Raw genomic sequence first — 15,972 nt, 5'->3', positions numbered from 1 at the left:
GGGAAGACTAGACTAAATACACAGAAGGGTAATCACAGAACAAGACACAGCTGGGCAGGGGAGGAGAAACACAAGGACAACAGGTGAACACAATCAGGTAATCAGGGAGGGAAACAGACATAAAGCAGACAGGCAGGAAACGGGGGTGAATACTTTACACAATAAAACCCAAGGACAAGAAAAACACCAACACAGACAAAACTACAAACGTGACAAAACATGAGAATCGTGACAGAAGGAGTAGGACGAACACATCTGTGTCATCAGAAACCACAGAGATTTGAAGGGCTTCTCCAGCACACCCCAGGACTTGTTGGACAATGATGGTGTCAGCTTCTTCCATTCTGATTTTCTAGTTCATATCAGCTCCTTCTTTCTTCCATCCTGATTTCGATGGGGCATGAGTCCTCCCCTGTCACCACCAACTTGTGTTTGTTTGTGCCCCGTAGATGGAAAAGCCTGTCTTCGGTCAGTTCCTTACATAGTAATAGGTTGAGCTGTTTCTTGTTTTCAATGGATGACAAGACAACCTTCTGGGCTGGTAGCTTAGTTGATAGGAGGAGATTATGTTTCCTATTGACCACCGTCTCCCTGACATCTCTGGTGACAGACTTGATACTGTAATCATAGTATCTGTCAAAGATGAGGTACAGTAGACGTCACTCTCTGACAGGTATGAAATCAGCCGTGTTTTAACATTATCAATAAAATCAGTGACAGAACCATCAGCTGGCCAGTGTATGGTCCAAAGAAGTGCTGCATCACCGGCATTCCTCCTGGAGACTTTAACTTGGAGTGACTTCTTCAGTGTGGACTTGGCTTTACAAATTCGCATTCCGTCCTCTGTGAACATGGCAGTTGGGACTGGTGCCAGCTCACACGTCAACATCGTGGTCACTAGAGACAAGTGCAATGGTCCTCAAATAGATCACATTTAGGTCATACATTTTGGAGTCGCCAATTTTGATGGATTTGGTTGTTGTTGCCATGGTCTTCACTTTGCTTGAGATGGTGTTGTAAAATCCCTCTAGCTAGGTCTTTTCAAATTGTTCTAACATCGTCTCTCCAATCTTTACAGCACTGTCTACACTGGCAGTTGGATGGGCTATCTTGCCACATATATCTTGCCAAATACAATCTGGAGGCAGAATACGTATGACAACAAAATCTTGCAATTATGGTTTAATTACATAATCACAGGGTATATTACACTCTTAAAAACGGATAGGGTGTCTGCCGCTCGAACACAAACTGGAAGCTGATTCCACAAATGTGGAGCTTGATAAGAAAAGGCTCTGGCTCCCATTGTACTTTTAGAGACTCTAGGAACAACCAACAACCCTGCATTCTTGGAACGCAATGCCCTAGTAGGACAGTAGGGTATAATGAGTTATTTAGGGTAAGATGGCACCTGCCCATTAAGGGCTTTGTAGTCGAGAAGAAGAATTTTAAATGATATCCTGTGTTCTATAGGGAGCCAGTGTAAGGCAGCCAGAACAGGAGTAATGTGGTCCCTTTTCCTAACTCTGGTTAGTACACGAGCTGCAGCATTTTGAATCAGCTGAAGCGACTTGACTGACTTCTTGGTACACCCTGATAATAAGGACTTACAATAATCCAGTCTTGAAGTAACAAATGCATGGACTAGTGTCTCTGCATCGTTTTGAGGCAAGATATGCCTGATTTTTGCAATGTTACGTAGATGGAAGTAGACGGTCCTTGAAATTGATTTTATGTGGGCGTTAAAGGATCAATCCTGATCAAATATAACACCAAGATTCCTTACAGTCTCACTGGAGGCCAAATTAATGCCATCCATAGTTAGTATATCTTTAGATAATTTGTTTTGTAGATTCTTCGGGCCAAGTACAATAACTTCAGTTTTGGTTGTGTTTAACATCAAAAAGTTTAAGGTCATCCACGTTTTTAAGTCCTTGAGGCAGTCTTGAATTTTATTTTGATGATTAATTTCATCAGGCTTGATTGATAAATATAGTTGAGTATCATCCGCATAACAATGAAAATGTACAGAATGATTCCTTATAATATTGCCTAACGGAAGCATATATAATGTGAACAAAATAGGTCCGAGCACTGAGCCCTGTGGCACTCCATGGCTAACTTTGGTTTGCGTGGAAGATTCATCGTTGACGCGTACAAACTGAGAGCGTTCAGATAGATAGGACCTAAACCAGCCTAAAGCAGTTCCCTGTATGCCAACTAAGTGCTAGTCTTTGCAATAAGATATCATGGTCGATAGTATCAAATGCAGCACTGAGATCGAGCAAAACAAGAATAGCATAAACTAAACAATAAACAAGAATAAACAAGTCCCTTGTCAGAGGCTATTAGAATGTCATTTGTGACTTTAACCAGAGCTGTCTCTGTGCTATGATATGTTATAAAGCCAGACTGAAAATGTTCAAATAAATCATTGTTTTTTAAGTAATCACACAGCTGTTGCGTGTTTTTGAGAGGAACGGAAGATTATAAATAGGTCTATAGTAGGCTAAAACCTCTGGATCGAGGTTGTGCTTTTTAAGAAGCGGTTTTATCACTGCTACTTTGAATGATTGTGGAACATAGTCTGATAATAAAGACATATTCATAATATTTAATAAAGAAGTGCTAATTTATGGAAAAACTTCCTTCAACAGCTTAGTTGGAATTGGGTCTAACATACGATGGTTTAGAAGAGAAAATCATTTAATTTAATTGTTCAAGGTTTATGGCTGAAAAGCATTCTAGTTTACTATCTAGTGTAATATTAGAACTTACGTTTCCGGGAGCTGTTGATAACACTATGTTGCACGCAATGACCAGAAGAGCGTAGGGCAGAATTAGGAGGGAATTCCGTCTCGTAGCGTTTGTGCACCATTTTTAAATGCCCCTCTAAATTACCCTTCTTCGGTAAAGCCACGCTCGCCTTGCAGATGAGACAGATGGACTTTGAATTGGAATAAACCAAAAAATAATCATCCTTCGACTCGGAGTGAAAATTATATATTTTGGGCTTTTTTGCTTCTGCCATAATTTTGGTCTTGTGTGTGTGCGGACTGTCACTCCTGTTGACACGGACAACGTCAGATAATTAGTGCACACTGCCCACCAGCAACGCCCCGACACATGGGGTCATGCCAATCACAAAGCTTTGATGCGTTCAAGTGCATTATTCGGGCACAGGAAGATTATGTTATAGGACATTAATGATAAAACAGAAAGTTGTTGTTCTATTTTTAGACACATCTCGATCGCGATCGACTGGTTGGGCACCCCTGCTATAGACGGAAGGAATTAGGTATTTGCGGTCATTGACAGAGAAGAGACAGTCAAGTTTGGCTGTACTCAGTATTGAATCAAAACGCACTAAAGCTTTCAATCTCAATCATTTCATGGTAATCGCCGCATTCAGCTGTTATAGGCATGCCAACTTGATGCTCTGCTCACGGATGATCATAAAAAACGGTTAAAAAAACTGTATGTGCAGTGGCGGCTCCAGGGTATGGCTGGGGTAGGCTACAGCCATACCAAGAAATGGCATAGCCCCACCTTAGCCCCACCATGAAAAATGATGTTAAAGTAAGCAAAAAAAAGTCCACCAACTCGCGCCGAGTAAATTGCACAGACAGTAAGATTGATTTCAGTAGCCACTTGTCTGGAAATGCCGAAGACTATAAACGGTTTTGAAAACTTTTGTCACGTAGTGATCGTCTTCTCAATAAAACATCTTTGCTAATGTCTTCTGGCCCTTCAGAATCACGATAACGGCGTGGTGTTGTTTCAGGAAGTCCCGACAGAGAATAATTTTGCGATAAGACTATACATCCATACAATAATTGTAGCTAAAAGCAGCTACAGAGACCATTCAACTAATACAATATTCAGCTTTTTCTAAATTTTCAGCTAAATTCAGCAACAAATCTGCGCAGCTTACAGCATTCGCACGCATTTTCTCGTTATACTTGTAGCCTGGACATAGGAATAACCCTAGAGAGAAATGTAGTTTATATGTCAATCTTTAAACTATACACAAACCTGAAGTATCTGAAGTATCTGAACACAGACAGAGATGTTCATTGTATCAGTAACAATGAAAACATAAAGAGAATAAAGAAAACACATAAAGGCAACCATAACCATAAAAGCTTTTTCTGTAATTATTTGTGAAAGAGCAACCCTGCTGGTGAACCTGAACTCAGCTGTGTGTACGTTACGATACGATATACTTTATTGTCCCCGTAAGGAAATTTGTTCTGGACTCCGTCCTGCAGTTTCGCTTACATGTACATATACAAACATAGTGGACATTAAGAGACATACTGTACAAATATCATCAGTCATACACAGTTTGAACAAACACAATACACAGACAATGGCGACCTATTGCACAACTCTCATGGCCAACATTTAAAAAGTACATTTCATACATTACATTTGACTACATTTGTGTGTGTGTGTGTGTGTGTGTGTGTGTGTGTGTGTGTGTGTGTGTGTGTGTGTGGTGTGTGTGTGTGTGTGTGTGTGTGTGTGTGTGTGTGTGTGTGTGTGTGCGCGCGCGCGCGTGCGTGCGTGCACATCAAGATATATCCATGAAAAGTGCTTCACGAAAGTCTACAAATAAACCCACATTTGGTATCCATTTCCTCCAAACTGTGAAAATGTAACCAGAAATAGACAACAGTTAACATACAAATAAACCGCACACTCCTATATACTCAGATGTAAATGCACGTGTTTATAGTGAGTATACGACTGGATAAATAAGACTTTATGCTCTACGAGTTGTGAGTTTGAAAACAGATGTTTTTTTCAATATTAAAAAAAGTGTTTCTGTTGTTATATGCAGCCCCAATTAACTTCCATTTCTCAAGAGTTTTCTCAATATTTTGGGAATCTTTATTCACCGTGAAGGCAGGTGAGAAAGTATTTTCAAGGCTTCAAGGTAATATGAGGGTGAAATATTCCTTTAAATTATTAATTAGTTCGTTGTAATGTGGTAGTGGGGAACTCCCTGTTATGGTTGAGAGCAGAATGGACTAAAAATGTAGGAAAAGGTTTGAACAACAAAATACCTTTAATTCCAGGTGAAAAGGCAAAGCAGAGCAAGTTAAACAAAAGTGAGAAACTCTCCAACACACATAAGACAGAACAAGGATCTGACCATTACTAACAGACAACCAGAACTTAAACATGCAAGAGTAATCACAAAGGCTAGTCACACCTGGGGAGGGAAGCTGAAACACAAAAACACACGGTGAAGAGAATCAGGTTATCAAACAAGAGGGAAAACACAGAAACAGGAAGTAGGCTATACACAGACATGACACATGTGAACACTCTTCAAAATAGAACAGGAAACAAAGACTGATCGGTACACTCACCTCTCATTTAAGGACAAAAAACTGGTCCCCACAAGTTTTTGGTGAAAGGGCCACTCCACTAATTACACACATTAGGATATATTTACTTGCCACAAGGACAGCCTGTGGAAAAATAAGTATATTCCTGGGACCCGAGGAAAAAAAGTGTCTTCCAATTTCCTTTTTTTTGTGATTTCCTACCTATTTAGGGTTAAAAAAAACATCTTGCAATTTAGACTTTTTTTATTTTATTTTATTTTAAAATGTTACAGTATGTCCACTGTAGAGGATGTCGGGACCATATTAGTTTGAAAAGACAGCCAAAATTAACAGATGGACTATGTAACGTATTATGGTTATAGAGTGATATAAATACAATAATACATTCACCTTTATTTAAAACATGAATAAGTAATTGATCTGAACATTGCTGTTTATTTGGTCAATACAAAACTAGTTTGGTTTTTGGTGAATCTTTCCAGATCTTCAAAGACTTTGTAGTCAATGTAATGGGAAAATACCTCATTGACTCCAGTCAGCACGGGCTGTAGGGTCATCTTGACTAGTTTTATGGATGTTGTCTCCATTTGACCTGCTCATAGAAACAAACTTGACATTCCTGAGGCAATTCTCATTTTTATAGCTCCACTTAAAATAAAAACAACAATAAGACATACGTGCTACTCTTGGCCCACAGAGGGCCATGTCTTTCCAGCTTGTCCCTATCTGTCTCTCTGTCTGTATCTGTGCGCTCATGGAGCCTCCTGCATCTTTCCCCCCCCCTTTCTTCTTGACCCTCTTCTATCCCAGGTGTGAAATCCTCATCTCTCTCATCATCTGAGAGCTCACAATCTCCCTGAACTATCTGGTGCAGAAAATATCTGCTTCAGTTCCGTCTCCTGCAACAATATTGAGTCATAAAGTCCATGAAGATAGTCCTGACGTCCACTAGAATGGACATTTATAAAAGGGCTGTTATTTGAAAACTTGAATTATTTAATTGCTTTCAGAACTAATTATATAGTTCCTCACATGTTAATAAACTAGAATATATATGATTTTTATGGTAAAAATAACAATTATTCAACAATATTTGACTTCTCCTCCTGCTTCTATACAATTTTGTTTTTCGTGTGCCAGCCATTTTGGATGAAAAGAAAGAGGAACTTCTCAGCATGCAATTTTAACCAATGCCATATCACTGGAAAGACCAGGATGTCCTCTGTACAACACATCAGAGATTGATAGAGTAGCTCAAAAGAGTAAAAGGAGATGCATGTTAACAAAATGTCCACTACAGTGGACATTTTCAATGGGCTGGGTCCCAGGAGGATATGATGTACTTTGTGGCTCTGAAGGACGCTTTTTGAAACCAGAAAAGTGAAGAGTTTTCTCCAGTTTTTAGATTCTGTATTCACCTTGAAGGCATGCAAGAAAAACATGTTTTTCTTCAAGATGTCAAGGTACAATGGGATGAGCATTTGATAGATCATCATGAGGGAGACATATCGCTCTAATATGTGAAGTGATTCTGCAAGTAAACAACAGGTAGTCATACAGAAAATAACCTCAAATGTAATCATTTGTCCACAAGTGTGTTATGGGCAACAAATCTGCACAGCTTACAGCATCCACACGCATTTTCTAGTTATACTTGTAGCCTGGACATAGGGTACAAAATAACCCTAGAGAAATGTAGTTTATATGTCAATGTTTAAAGTATACTCAAACCTGAAGTATCTGAAGTATCTGAACAGACAGAGATGTTCATTGTATCAGTTTCAATGAAAACATAAACAGAATAAAGAAAACACATAAAAGCAACCATAATCATAAAAGCTTTTTCTGTAAATATGTGTGAAAGAGCAACCCTGCTGGTGAACCTGATATCAGCTGTGTGTGTGTGTGTGTGTGTGTGTGTGTGTGCGTGGTGTGTGTGTGTGTGTGTGTGTGTGTGTGTGTGTGTGTGTGTGTGTGTGTGTGTGTGTGTGTGTGTGTGTGTGTGTGTGTGTGTGTGTGTGTGTGTGTGTGTGTGTGTGTGTGTGTGTGTGTGTGTGTGTGTGTCCTGCAGGCTGTGATGCAGCTGCGCAAACACTAGAGGGAGCCACTGGACCTGCTATCCTTCTAAAACTCTGGCAAGAAGGGCAGAATACCATTCTACTTTTCATGGCATGTACTATACTTTGATATGCAGAAAGATGAAGACCCAAAGAAGATAAGCAGTTTTTTCTCATTCCAAAAATATCTATTTGGTGTAAGCAAATGTAGTGCATACTGAGATACTGCAACTAATGATTTACATCATGATTGTTCTGTTGATTATTTGTTATTATCATTATTTTAGATAAATTATTGAAAAATGCAACAATTTGATAAAGCTTAAAGGTGTGGTGGTTGAAATGTTATGTGTTGAAGAAATATGTAAAAATAAAATGCATTGATTTAAAACTGAGAAAATAAGTAAATCATCACATTTAAGACTCTCAATCATGAATTGATAACGAAATAACAGAATAGTTGTTTAATATGCTTTTAATGTATTAATAAATTAATCGTTATGCTACCGTTCATATTCCACATGAAAGCCATGCTGACATTGTTCAGCTATATAATAATGTATCATAACAGAGTAATATATCAAGCATATTTATAAATTCAAATGATTCAAAATCTTCTTTGCTCTCTTTCATGTAACGTTATTTTCTTCCACCAGATTGAAAAGCAGCACACCATCACTGTTTGATAATTCAGTTTATTTCCAATATACATTTCATTTTGAAAAATATAAATTCTAAAATAAACCATTTCACCTGTTTCTAAAAAGTCACAAAACGTTAATCAAAAGAAACATTGTATCATTACTGTATGTATTCCGTAGGCTAAAATTAACATCATTAACAAGATACTTCATTTGATGTTGTCGACTTGTGTCCGACATGCTGACAGAACAACACACTTTAAACTAACAGTTCTCCACACGCTGTGTCCCCTTGCTGCAGCTGACGAGTAAAAACACTGATGTGGAGTGTAGGCTAGCTGATGCTGGTACTTAGGTTGATGAACTGAAACAAAAACGAGTTGCAAGACAAAAACCGCGATGGTACGAAGAAACTTGTTGCATTTTGGTTTGAGCCGAAGTGCCTTTATATGTACATGATTTACAGAGGAGGAAGGCGGCTCATGAATCACTCAGTTTGAATTTATTTCTATAGTGGTGATGAAGACAGAGAAGAATTAAGAATTGAAATCCTACTTTTGAGAAAGTGCGTCAGTGTGCCCTTTAGAGATAAAGTGGAGATAATGTAATGAAAAACAGTGATTTAGTTGGTAATACTGGCCAATAAAAGTCAACGTTTTATCTCTGGCTGTGACAGTGTGGACGAGCTGGGCGCTCTGTAGCAACAAAGTTTGTACAACATGTTCTGCCTAATTTCAGCAGATTGATAATAAATCCTTGTTTGAGGAGATGTTTGGATTTGAACAAGTCTATGTACAAGCATATTGAGTTATTGTTCGCTGTAATCATTCCTCTCCATACTGGACGAGAAACAATATAGTCCTAATGCTACACCTTAATAAAAAGAAAGATGTCAAGGACAAAAAAATCTACAATCCAGAACAAAATTAATCTTAAAGCTAATCATTTAACTTCAGTATGTGTAGGATATGCTAGCCAACATGTATCCATTCAAAATGTCTCAAATTCAATGTGTATTTTTCAAATAAAATAGACTTTTAGCTAGTTTGAATGTAAAGGAAGTTATCCTTTTATGCTACCTTCCTGTGTGGCATTAAGTCTTTCTAGATTTTGTTTTAACTACTCAAGGCAAATTCTGGACATGGATGAAAACCTAAGGAGACATTTTGCACACAGATGTTCCCGTATGAATAAGCAAACTTTGCAAAGTACAGAAAATAATGAAGACAGCGACCAATAACTCCCTGGTGTACACACAGTACTGCATCTGAGTAGTACTATTATAAGGAAAGACTTGAAGAAAATACAAATGTTAAATATATATAAAACATAAGAAACAAGTGATACCATTTTCACATCAGATAGTTCCCACAGTAGCTGAGACAAGAAGAAATAAACCCGCTGCATGAAGTTCACATGGATCTGATTCCCTTCTCATAATTCCTCGTCACGATAATATTTTCAGTCGGAATCGATCTCTTATAAGCCACTTAGGTAAAGTAGTTTGTGCAGCAAAAGCGATTATATGAAATACGTTCCTAGGTATTATTTAAGTTTGGCTGAGGAAATTCTGATGATAACGTATCGCTCAACTGTTTTCTACCCACAAAAGGGGGGAAAAAGGACATAAGAAAAAGTTACCAACATACACACAAAATAATCATTTAAAAAAAAAAGATAAAGAAAGGATTTGATTTAAGAGTAACAAAAGTTTTGAAGTGAAAACGTTACAGAAAGGTTGAGAGAATTAGAAAGAGAAGGTGGAGGAATTAAAACCACATGAAAAAGTGATAATACAATATTTACCTCATCTGCATCATATATTATGCATTGTTAATTAACTTCAAATATTTAATTTAAACACATTTCTGTCACAAGCTATAATACAGTGAACCTCTTGAATCATTTCAACTCTCAAGAGGAAAGAGAAAATAGCAAAAGCCCATGCCACGTCAAAAATCAACATGTTGCATTTGTTTATAATAAGCATTTAATCTAAAACAAGAGGTAGAGCTATACAAAAAAACATAATTTTCCTGCTACAGGAAATCGTAATTAGAGTAAATTGATTTATAAAAAAATTCAGACCGATGATATTTATATTTTTATAAAAAGGAGCAGGGAGGGATTTCATGCTAGGTCAAAGAGCTGCAGCATTTCTGTGAAAGTGTGGGAAGTGTTTCAAAGAGGAAGAGGGAAGAGCTATCAGCCTACAGTGCAGAGGTGAGCAAAAGTGTCAGATAAGAAATGGTTTTACATAAGGTGGTTTTATTTTCCTCAGTGTTTTCCCTTTGTTTTCGTTCCCACATACTTTGAACAAATTCAGAAAATGGTGGAGAGGATTTTGGAGTTAAAATGTATATTTTTTAAAAAGGGAAATAAGAGAGAGTCGCCTGGCGGTGGTTCGGTGCTCTACAGAGACGTTTCCGATCCTCTGCTCTTCCAGTAAAATGAATTATCATCGTCTGGGTCCATGTCGATGGTAATCCGAGGCACAGTCTTCAGGGGATTCATCTCAGGGCTGAAACACAAACATATGTATTGTTTGGATACATGATGGGATGGTAGTGTAATGTTATAATTAAAGGAATAGTTGATATTTTGAAAAATACACTATCCCTGGAGCCAGCAGCTAGTTAGCTTAGCATAAAGAGCGAAAAAACAGCTGGTCTCGCTTTGTTGGAAAGTATAATCTGCCTCGAGTGTGATACACATGTTCGACTTTTATTAGACTAGAGTTGTTAATAAGTGAGGGGTTTTAAGTTTAGGAGAGAGGCAGGCTTGCTGTTAAGGGCCGCTTCTAATTTTTGTTTTAAGCTAGGCTAACTAGCTGTAGCAACAATCTTCTCGTCAAGGATCGTCAAAACAGTGAATAAGACACACAATAAGTCCACAATGTCAGGATGTTCTTTTGAAAGGATTGTTCTGGTTCATTACAACTTGGATGGGTCAATTGTTGTTATATTTTGCAATAGAAATTAGCTTTTATAGATACAAAAAAACTCAACTGAACTAAACAGAAACGTAACGTAACATTACAAACATCTTTCAAAACTACAAGAGTTGGAACAACAGTTTCATCATTAGTGTCAGCATACATACGTTTTAGTGTTATTCGCACTTTGGGTAGTAATACCAGGGTTTCCCACACATAGACTATACTTGGGCGGGCCGCCCAGGTATATTAACGGTCGACCAAGTATATTTCGCGACCCATTTAGGTTTTTTTTGTTTTTTTTTTATTAAAAACATGTGTATTCGTCCGTGACCACGACGCCATCTGCGATCAATTAACTTGTGGACAATGATCCCTCGCTCCCTTGCTCTGATCTCGCCTCCTTCTGGCCTGTTAAGTGGCCTGCCTCACACAGGGTGACTGGCTGTCTACATGATGTGGCCTGCCGACATGGCCACTGTCATACAGACCATAAATCAAAGCCCTTGATTGGTCTCTGTGTGTCATTCAAGCTCGGGATAAGCTCAGCTCAGGTGAGGTAAAGGACTCTCTGAGTGTTTAGATAGTTAACTTAGTCTAAGTTCTCAGTGGGTCTCAAACGGTGTGGTCACCATTTATGTAAACACATATTTCCATTTGAGAGGGTAGTGATTGGTCTAATGGATAGTGAGGTGGGCTGAAGATCGGAAGGCTGTGAGTTCAAATCCCGCAAGGAACACCACCACTAGTGTGCCCTTGAGTAAGGCACTTAGCCCTTAGTTACTCCAGGGAGAATGTCCCTGTAATCGGTCATTATAAGTCGCTTTGGATAAAAGCGTCAGCTAAATGAAATGTAATGTGATTAGTAAAATATGCATGAATAAATAAATAAAAAGGTAAGATACACTTTTAAAACTTGTTGAGAGAAAACTAGTCTTTGCTTCTGCCTCAAAGAGGAGCAGGGGGAAGAGGAGGGAGACAGGAGAGGCTGATTCAGGAGCACAGACACACTCACAACTATAAATGAACCAAAAATAAATTAATAATGTGTTCATGTGTGGGTAGTAGATTTAAACTATAGGGGCTACCCCCCCCGCTACCACCACCCCCCCAAATATATTTCAGATCTGTGGGAAACACTGGCAGTTAATGGACCAGCACCAGAGGCGTTCCCATACACACAGGCGTTGGAGCTGTTCTTCATGAAATCCCAGAAGGATGAAGTGCTCTGACAAACAGTGCCATCTTTGCACAAAATGATTAAACACTGAATACTAAAGTGAAATTATCATTAGTAATGCAAATACTATTATGCATACTTGACTGTCTGCATTAGAGTTCTCTTTTGGTGTCTTAAGGCAGAAATAAAACAAGAGATTGTGGATTGCTGATTTCTGATGTCATATGAGCTAAAAGCAATTTGGCTTCAGTCTTGACAGGATTACCCTGGACAGGCTCCAGTATGTCCAAAACTGTGCAGCTCGGGTCCTCACACACACAAAGCCGTGGCAGCACATCACTCCCACCCTCATCCACCTCCACTGGTTGCCGGTCAAGTTCCGCATAACTTATAAAGTCCTCCTCCTGACCTACAAGTCCCTCCATGCCCTTGCCCCCCAGTACCTATCGGACATCCTCCACCCACATGCCCCACCCCGGAACCTGCGGTCTTCAGACTCTGGCCTGCTTACCACCCCCCGCACCAAACTGAGAACCTTCGGGGACAGAGCCTTCAGTGTGGCAGCCCCCACCCTCTGGAACGCTCTCCCTGCGGAGATTCGCAACATCCCCACACTGGACGCCTTCAAAAGGGCCCTCAAGTCCCATCTGTTCATCAAGGCTTTCGGCCCTTAAATCGATCTGTTGTTTTGTCTGTCTGACCTTTGTTTTGTTTTGTTTTGTGTGTACTCGCCCTATTCCTGGGATAGGCGCTATAGAAATCTCAGTTATTATTATTATTATTATTAGACCCTAATGTCATCACAACATGATTGATGCCCCGTTACACATCACTGACACAGCTATGTAGCCAGATATCTGAAAGTATAACATGAGATCAAACTCAGAATCATTTACATTGGCCAAGTATGTGTTCATATACAAGGACCTGGACAACATTTCATTGTATTGATCACACTTTACTTCCAGTTATGTATGTAAAAAGTACCAATGACCATCAAATAAATAGAATGTATTTAAAATATTTTTAAAACGTTTTTATTTTAATTAAAAGTGTTATCATGTCAGGACAGGACATTTTTTCTTCAGATTCAATTAACGCTCAAGTACATACAATATTAAGCACATTTTTATTTAAAGAAAAGAAAATTATGTTTATCTAGACCGCAATATTGTCATCAAATAAAGTGATAAAATGTGACCAAACCAAATACTAAAACAAATCCTGTGCAGTTGTTGGTCGTCATCACAGATGTGCTGTGTTCCCAGCTGCTTTTTCACACATTGTCCCAAAACACTAATCCCGTTGCAACAACCGTAGAGCAGATTGTGTAATTCCGGAGCATAACAGTGGACCCTGGACGTCATGATGGGGAAATCTAATCTCTTCTTGAACATCTCATTAATTAATTGCTCTTAAATATTGCCCAAAAACCAAGGCTTGTTTTGCCTCTTGAAAACTGATTGTCTCCTTTTAAGCTCATATCAGTGAGCACAGTGTATATTTATCACGCAACATACACTTACATTCATGTAGTGACGAGGTCAGTGCTCATAAAAAGACTGGAATCTATCATTGATTTCTCTAAATATTTCTCTCTATTTCCTAAATGTGCCTCGTCGCTTTTGTCAGAATGGAAAATAAAATGTGATGATGAGTTAGAAGACGTTGGAGTCAAATAGAGGCATATATCATTGAACCAACTAACAGTTTAAGTTTTTTGCAAAAAAAGTAAACAATTACTGAATACATATATTTACATTGTACTAATTTGAAGCAATTCATTTCTGTTATTCAGCAGGTAACATACTTCTAATCTGAATGTGTGTTGGCAAGATTACAATATCATTTATAATTAAACACAATTTCAGCTTTCTACAATGAGTAAAATATAAATATTGTAGCCCCCAGTTGGCAGTTCCTTTCGGGAAGTCAACTGAATTAATTAAAGACCTTTTGTGGAGCATTTAGCAGCTAAACCATTTTCACCATATAATCATAATACTACAAGTTAAAAGCCGCCCTTTAAAGATCAGGCTATCATAGTTAGTTAGCTTGCCTTCTGACCTTTTGCGACTTTAATGCCACAGTCATCAAAGAATGAATTGAAAAGGTAAATCAGAGCTGCCTATATTTAGCTTTGTCCCTCTTCATAATTGTATGCGGCCTGTTGAGCTGCACTCTCTCATATCTCACCTGGACAGGTAGTTGGCCTGGTAGTAGCGAAGTTGCTCAGCACGATGTGTGTCGTTCAAGGGATGATGTGGACTTCTCTCCTGCAGATGAAAGCCAATAGCATTTAGCTTGCATGTGGCTATGACACAAGTTTTAAAAAGTTGAATATCAATCAGACGAATCAGTTAATCGATTACAGAGAGATGATTAAAATGAAAAACCGTTTGAAGCAGAAAGAAGGAAGCAGCAGGTGTTATCAGCTGCTTCAAGAGTTTAGGTTGGATTGACAACTTGTGTTCAGAATAGATTAGATCGTCCATGTTACATTTTTGACAGTACTTCCTACATTTAGTAGAAAAGCCAAAAAACCGAAATCAAACCGAGTTCAAAAGCTTATTATCAAGTGTTTTAAGGTGCAGTTAACAATTTCAGTTGTAGGGGTTCCTTGTCAGTTTATGGTGTATATTCCTATAAATACTTCTGTAAAAAAGACATTTTGTACTACTTTTTGGTTGTTAAAAATACCAGATAATACTAATGTTTTTACTATAGTTTGTAGTGATAAAGTACAAACAAAGCTAGTGAGTTAATTTAATGTAGTAAATGGTGATTTGTTCAAACATTAACTGTTAATTAACCAAAAAGTTACATAATAAGTCAAGAATGATGTAGGTGTGCTAACTGTCAGTCGTACAGGCTCTTTTATGCATAGCTTAAATAACTGTGATGACTAAAACTAAGTCTAAAACCAAATGAACCAGGAAGTCCACAATGAATATATTAAGCAGAAGGGAAAAAAGGTTAGGTCAAGCAAGAATGCAAAAGTCAAAAGACAAATATAAACATAGCATCACAATTCAAGAAGAAAAGTTTAAAAGCAGGAGAAAGTTATTTCATTTCATTGCATGTTGAACAAAAGCAAAACTGCAGTTGCAAGAAGAAAGAGAATGAAATAATGAACATCAGTGAAAGACGAAGAGGAAAGATAAACTCTGGAAGCCACCAGAGACACTGAATGAGGAAGCAGAGCAGGAGTCAGTCAGTGCTTTAGAGGAAGAAGTATCCCCCCCGCTGCAGGTAGTTCGGGTCTACTCACTGTCGGAGGCCTTATCACCTAAGAAAGGCTCCTCCTCCATCATGTCCATGGGGATTTTAATGCTGGGAACTTTCTCATTGTAAGGAGGATAGTCAGACTGTTGGACAGAGGAAACACACATCCTGAGACGGGACCTACACACAAAACCTGATAACCTTTTCTTTAAGGAAACATTGCTAAACATCGCTTAGGATCTCTGGCTCCATTCCATACTTCCATGCTTCTCGAAACTGAAAGAGACAATGCAACATGGAAACATTTTGTGGTGGGTTCAATCATATCACCGTGATGTGATCAACCTTTCTGTCTGTTTGTAAGGATGTAAGGGGATGGAGCTTCATTTAGGAACATCGATCTTTATATCTAATAACAATTTGAATCATGTTAGAGTAGAGACACTGAGTTGATCTTACAAAAATACATTTTACATATTTTCTTTACATTTTTTAAACTGGCTTCATCTTATTGAACTGGATCTTTGAAAACTAAAAACTCACAAAATGCAATGTCCACGAGTGAATTTTCTGA

General features: G+C 38.3%; 1 protein-coding gene across 2 annotated transcripts in view; it reads right to left on the bottom strand.

Moving 5' to 3' along the window:
• Positions 1-8,094: 8,094 nt before the first annotated feature.
• The window catches only part of slc4a4a (solute carrier family 4 member 4a), an 87,254-nt gene continuing 79,376 nt past the window's right edge, over positions 8,095-15,972 (bottom strand). Inside the window, exons 25-27 of one of the 2 annotated variants that reach the window (XM_034090524.2) lie at positions 15,445-15,541; positions 14,370-14,449; positions 10,491-10,579 (exon numbers count right to left, since the gene is read on the bottom strand). In XM_034090524.2, the coding sequence (XP_033946415.1) occupies positions 14,406-14,449; positions 15,445-15,541 (141 nt within the window). In that variant the 3' untranslated portion in view covers positions 10,491-10,579; positions 14,370-14,405. Of the gene's footprint in view, positions 10,580-14,369; positions 14,450-15,444; positions 15,542-15,972 lie in introns of both variants that reach the window. The other variant, XM_071204337.1, reaches the window with a different exon arrangement.

Source organism: Pseudochaenichthys georgianus, chromosome 9 (assembly GCF_902827115.2).
Source record: "Pseudochaenichthys georgianus chromosome 9, fPseGeo1.2, whole genome shotgun sequence".
NCBI lineage: Eukaryota > Metazoa > Chordata > Actinopteri > Perciformes > Channichthyidae > Pseudochaenichthys > Pseudochaenichthys georgianus.
Note: the sequence above shows the minus strand (reverse complement) of the source record. Positions and strands in the feature narration are given on the sequence as shown.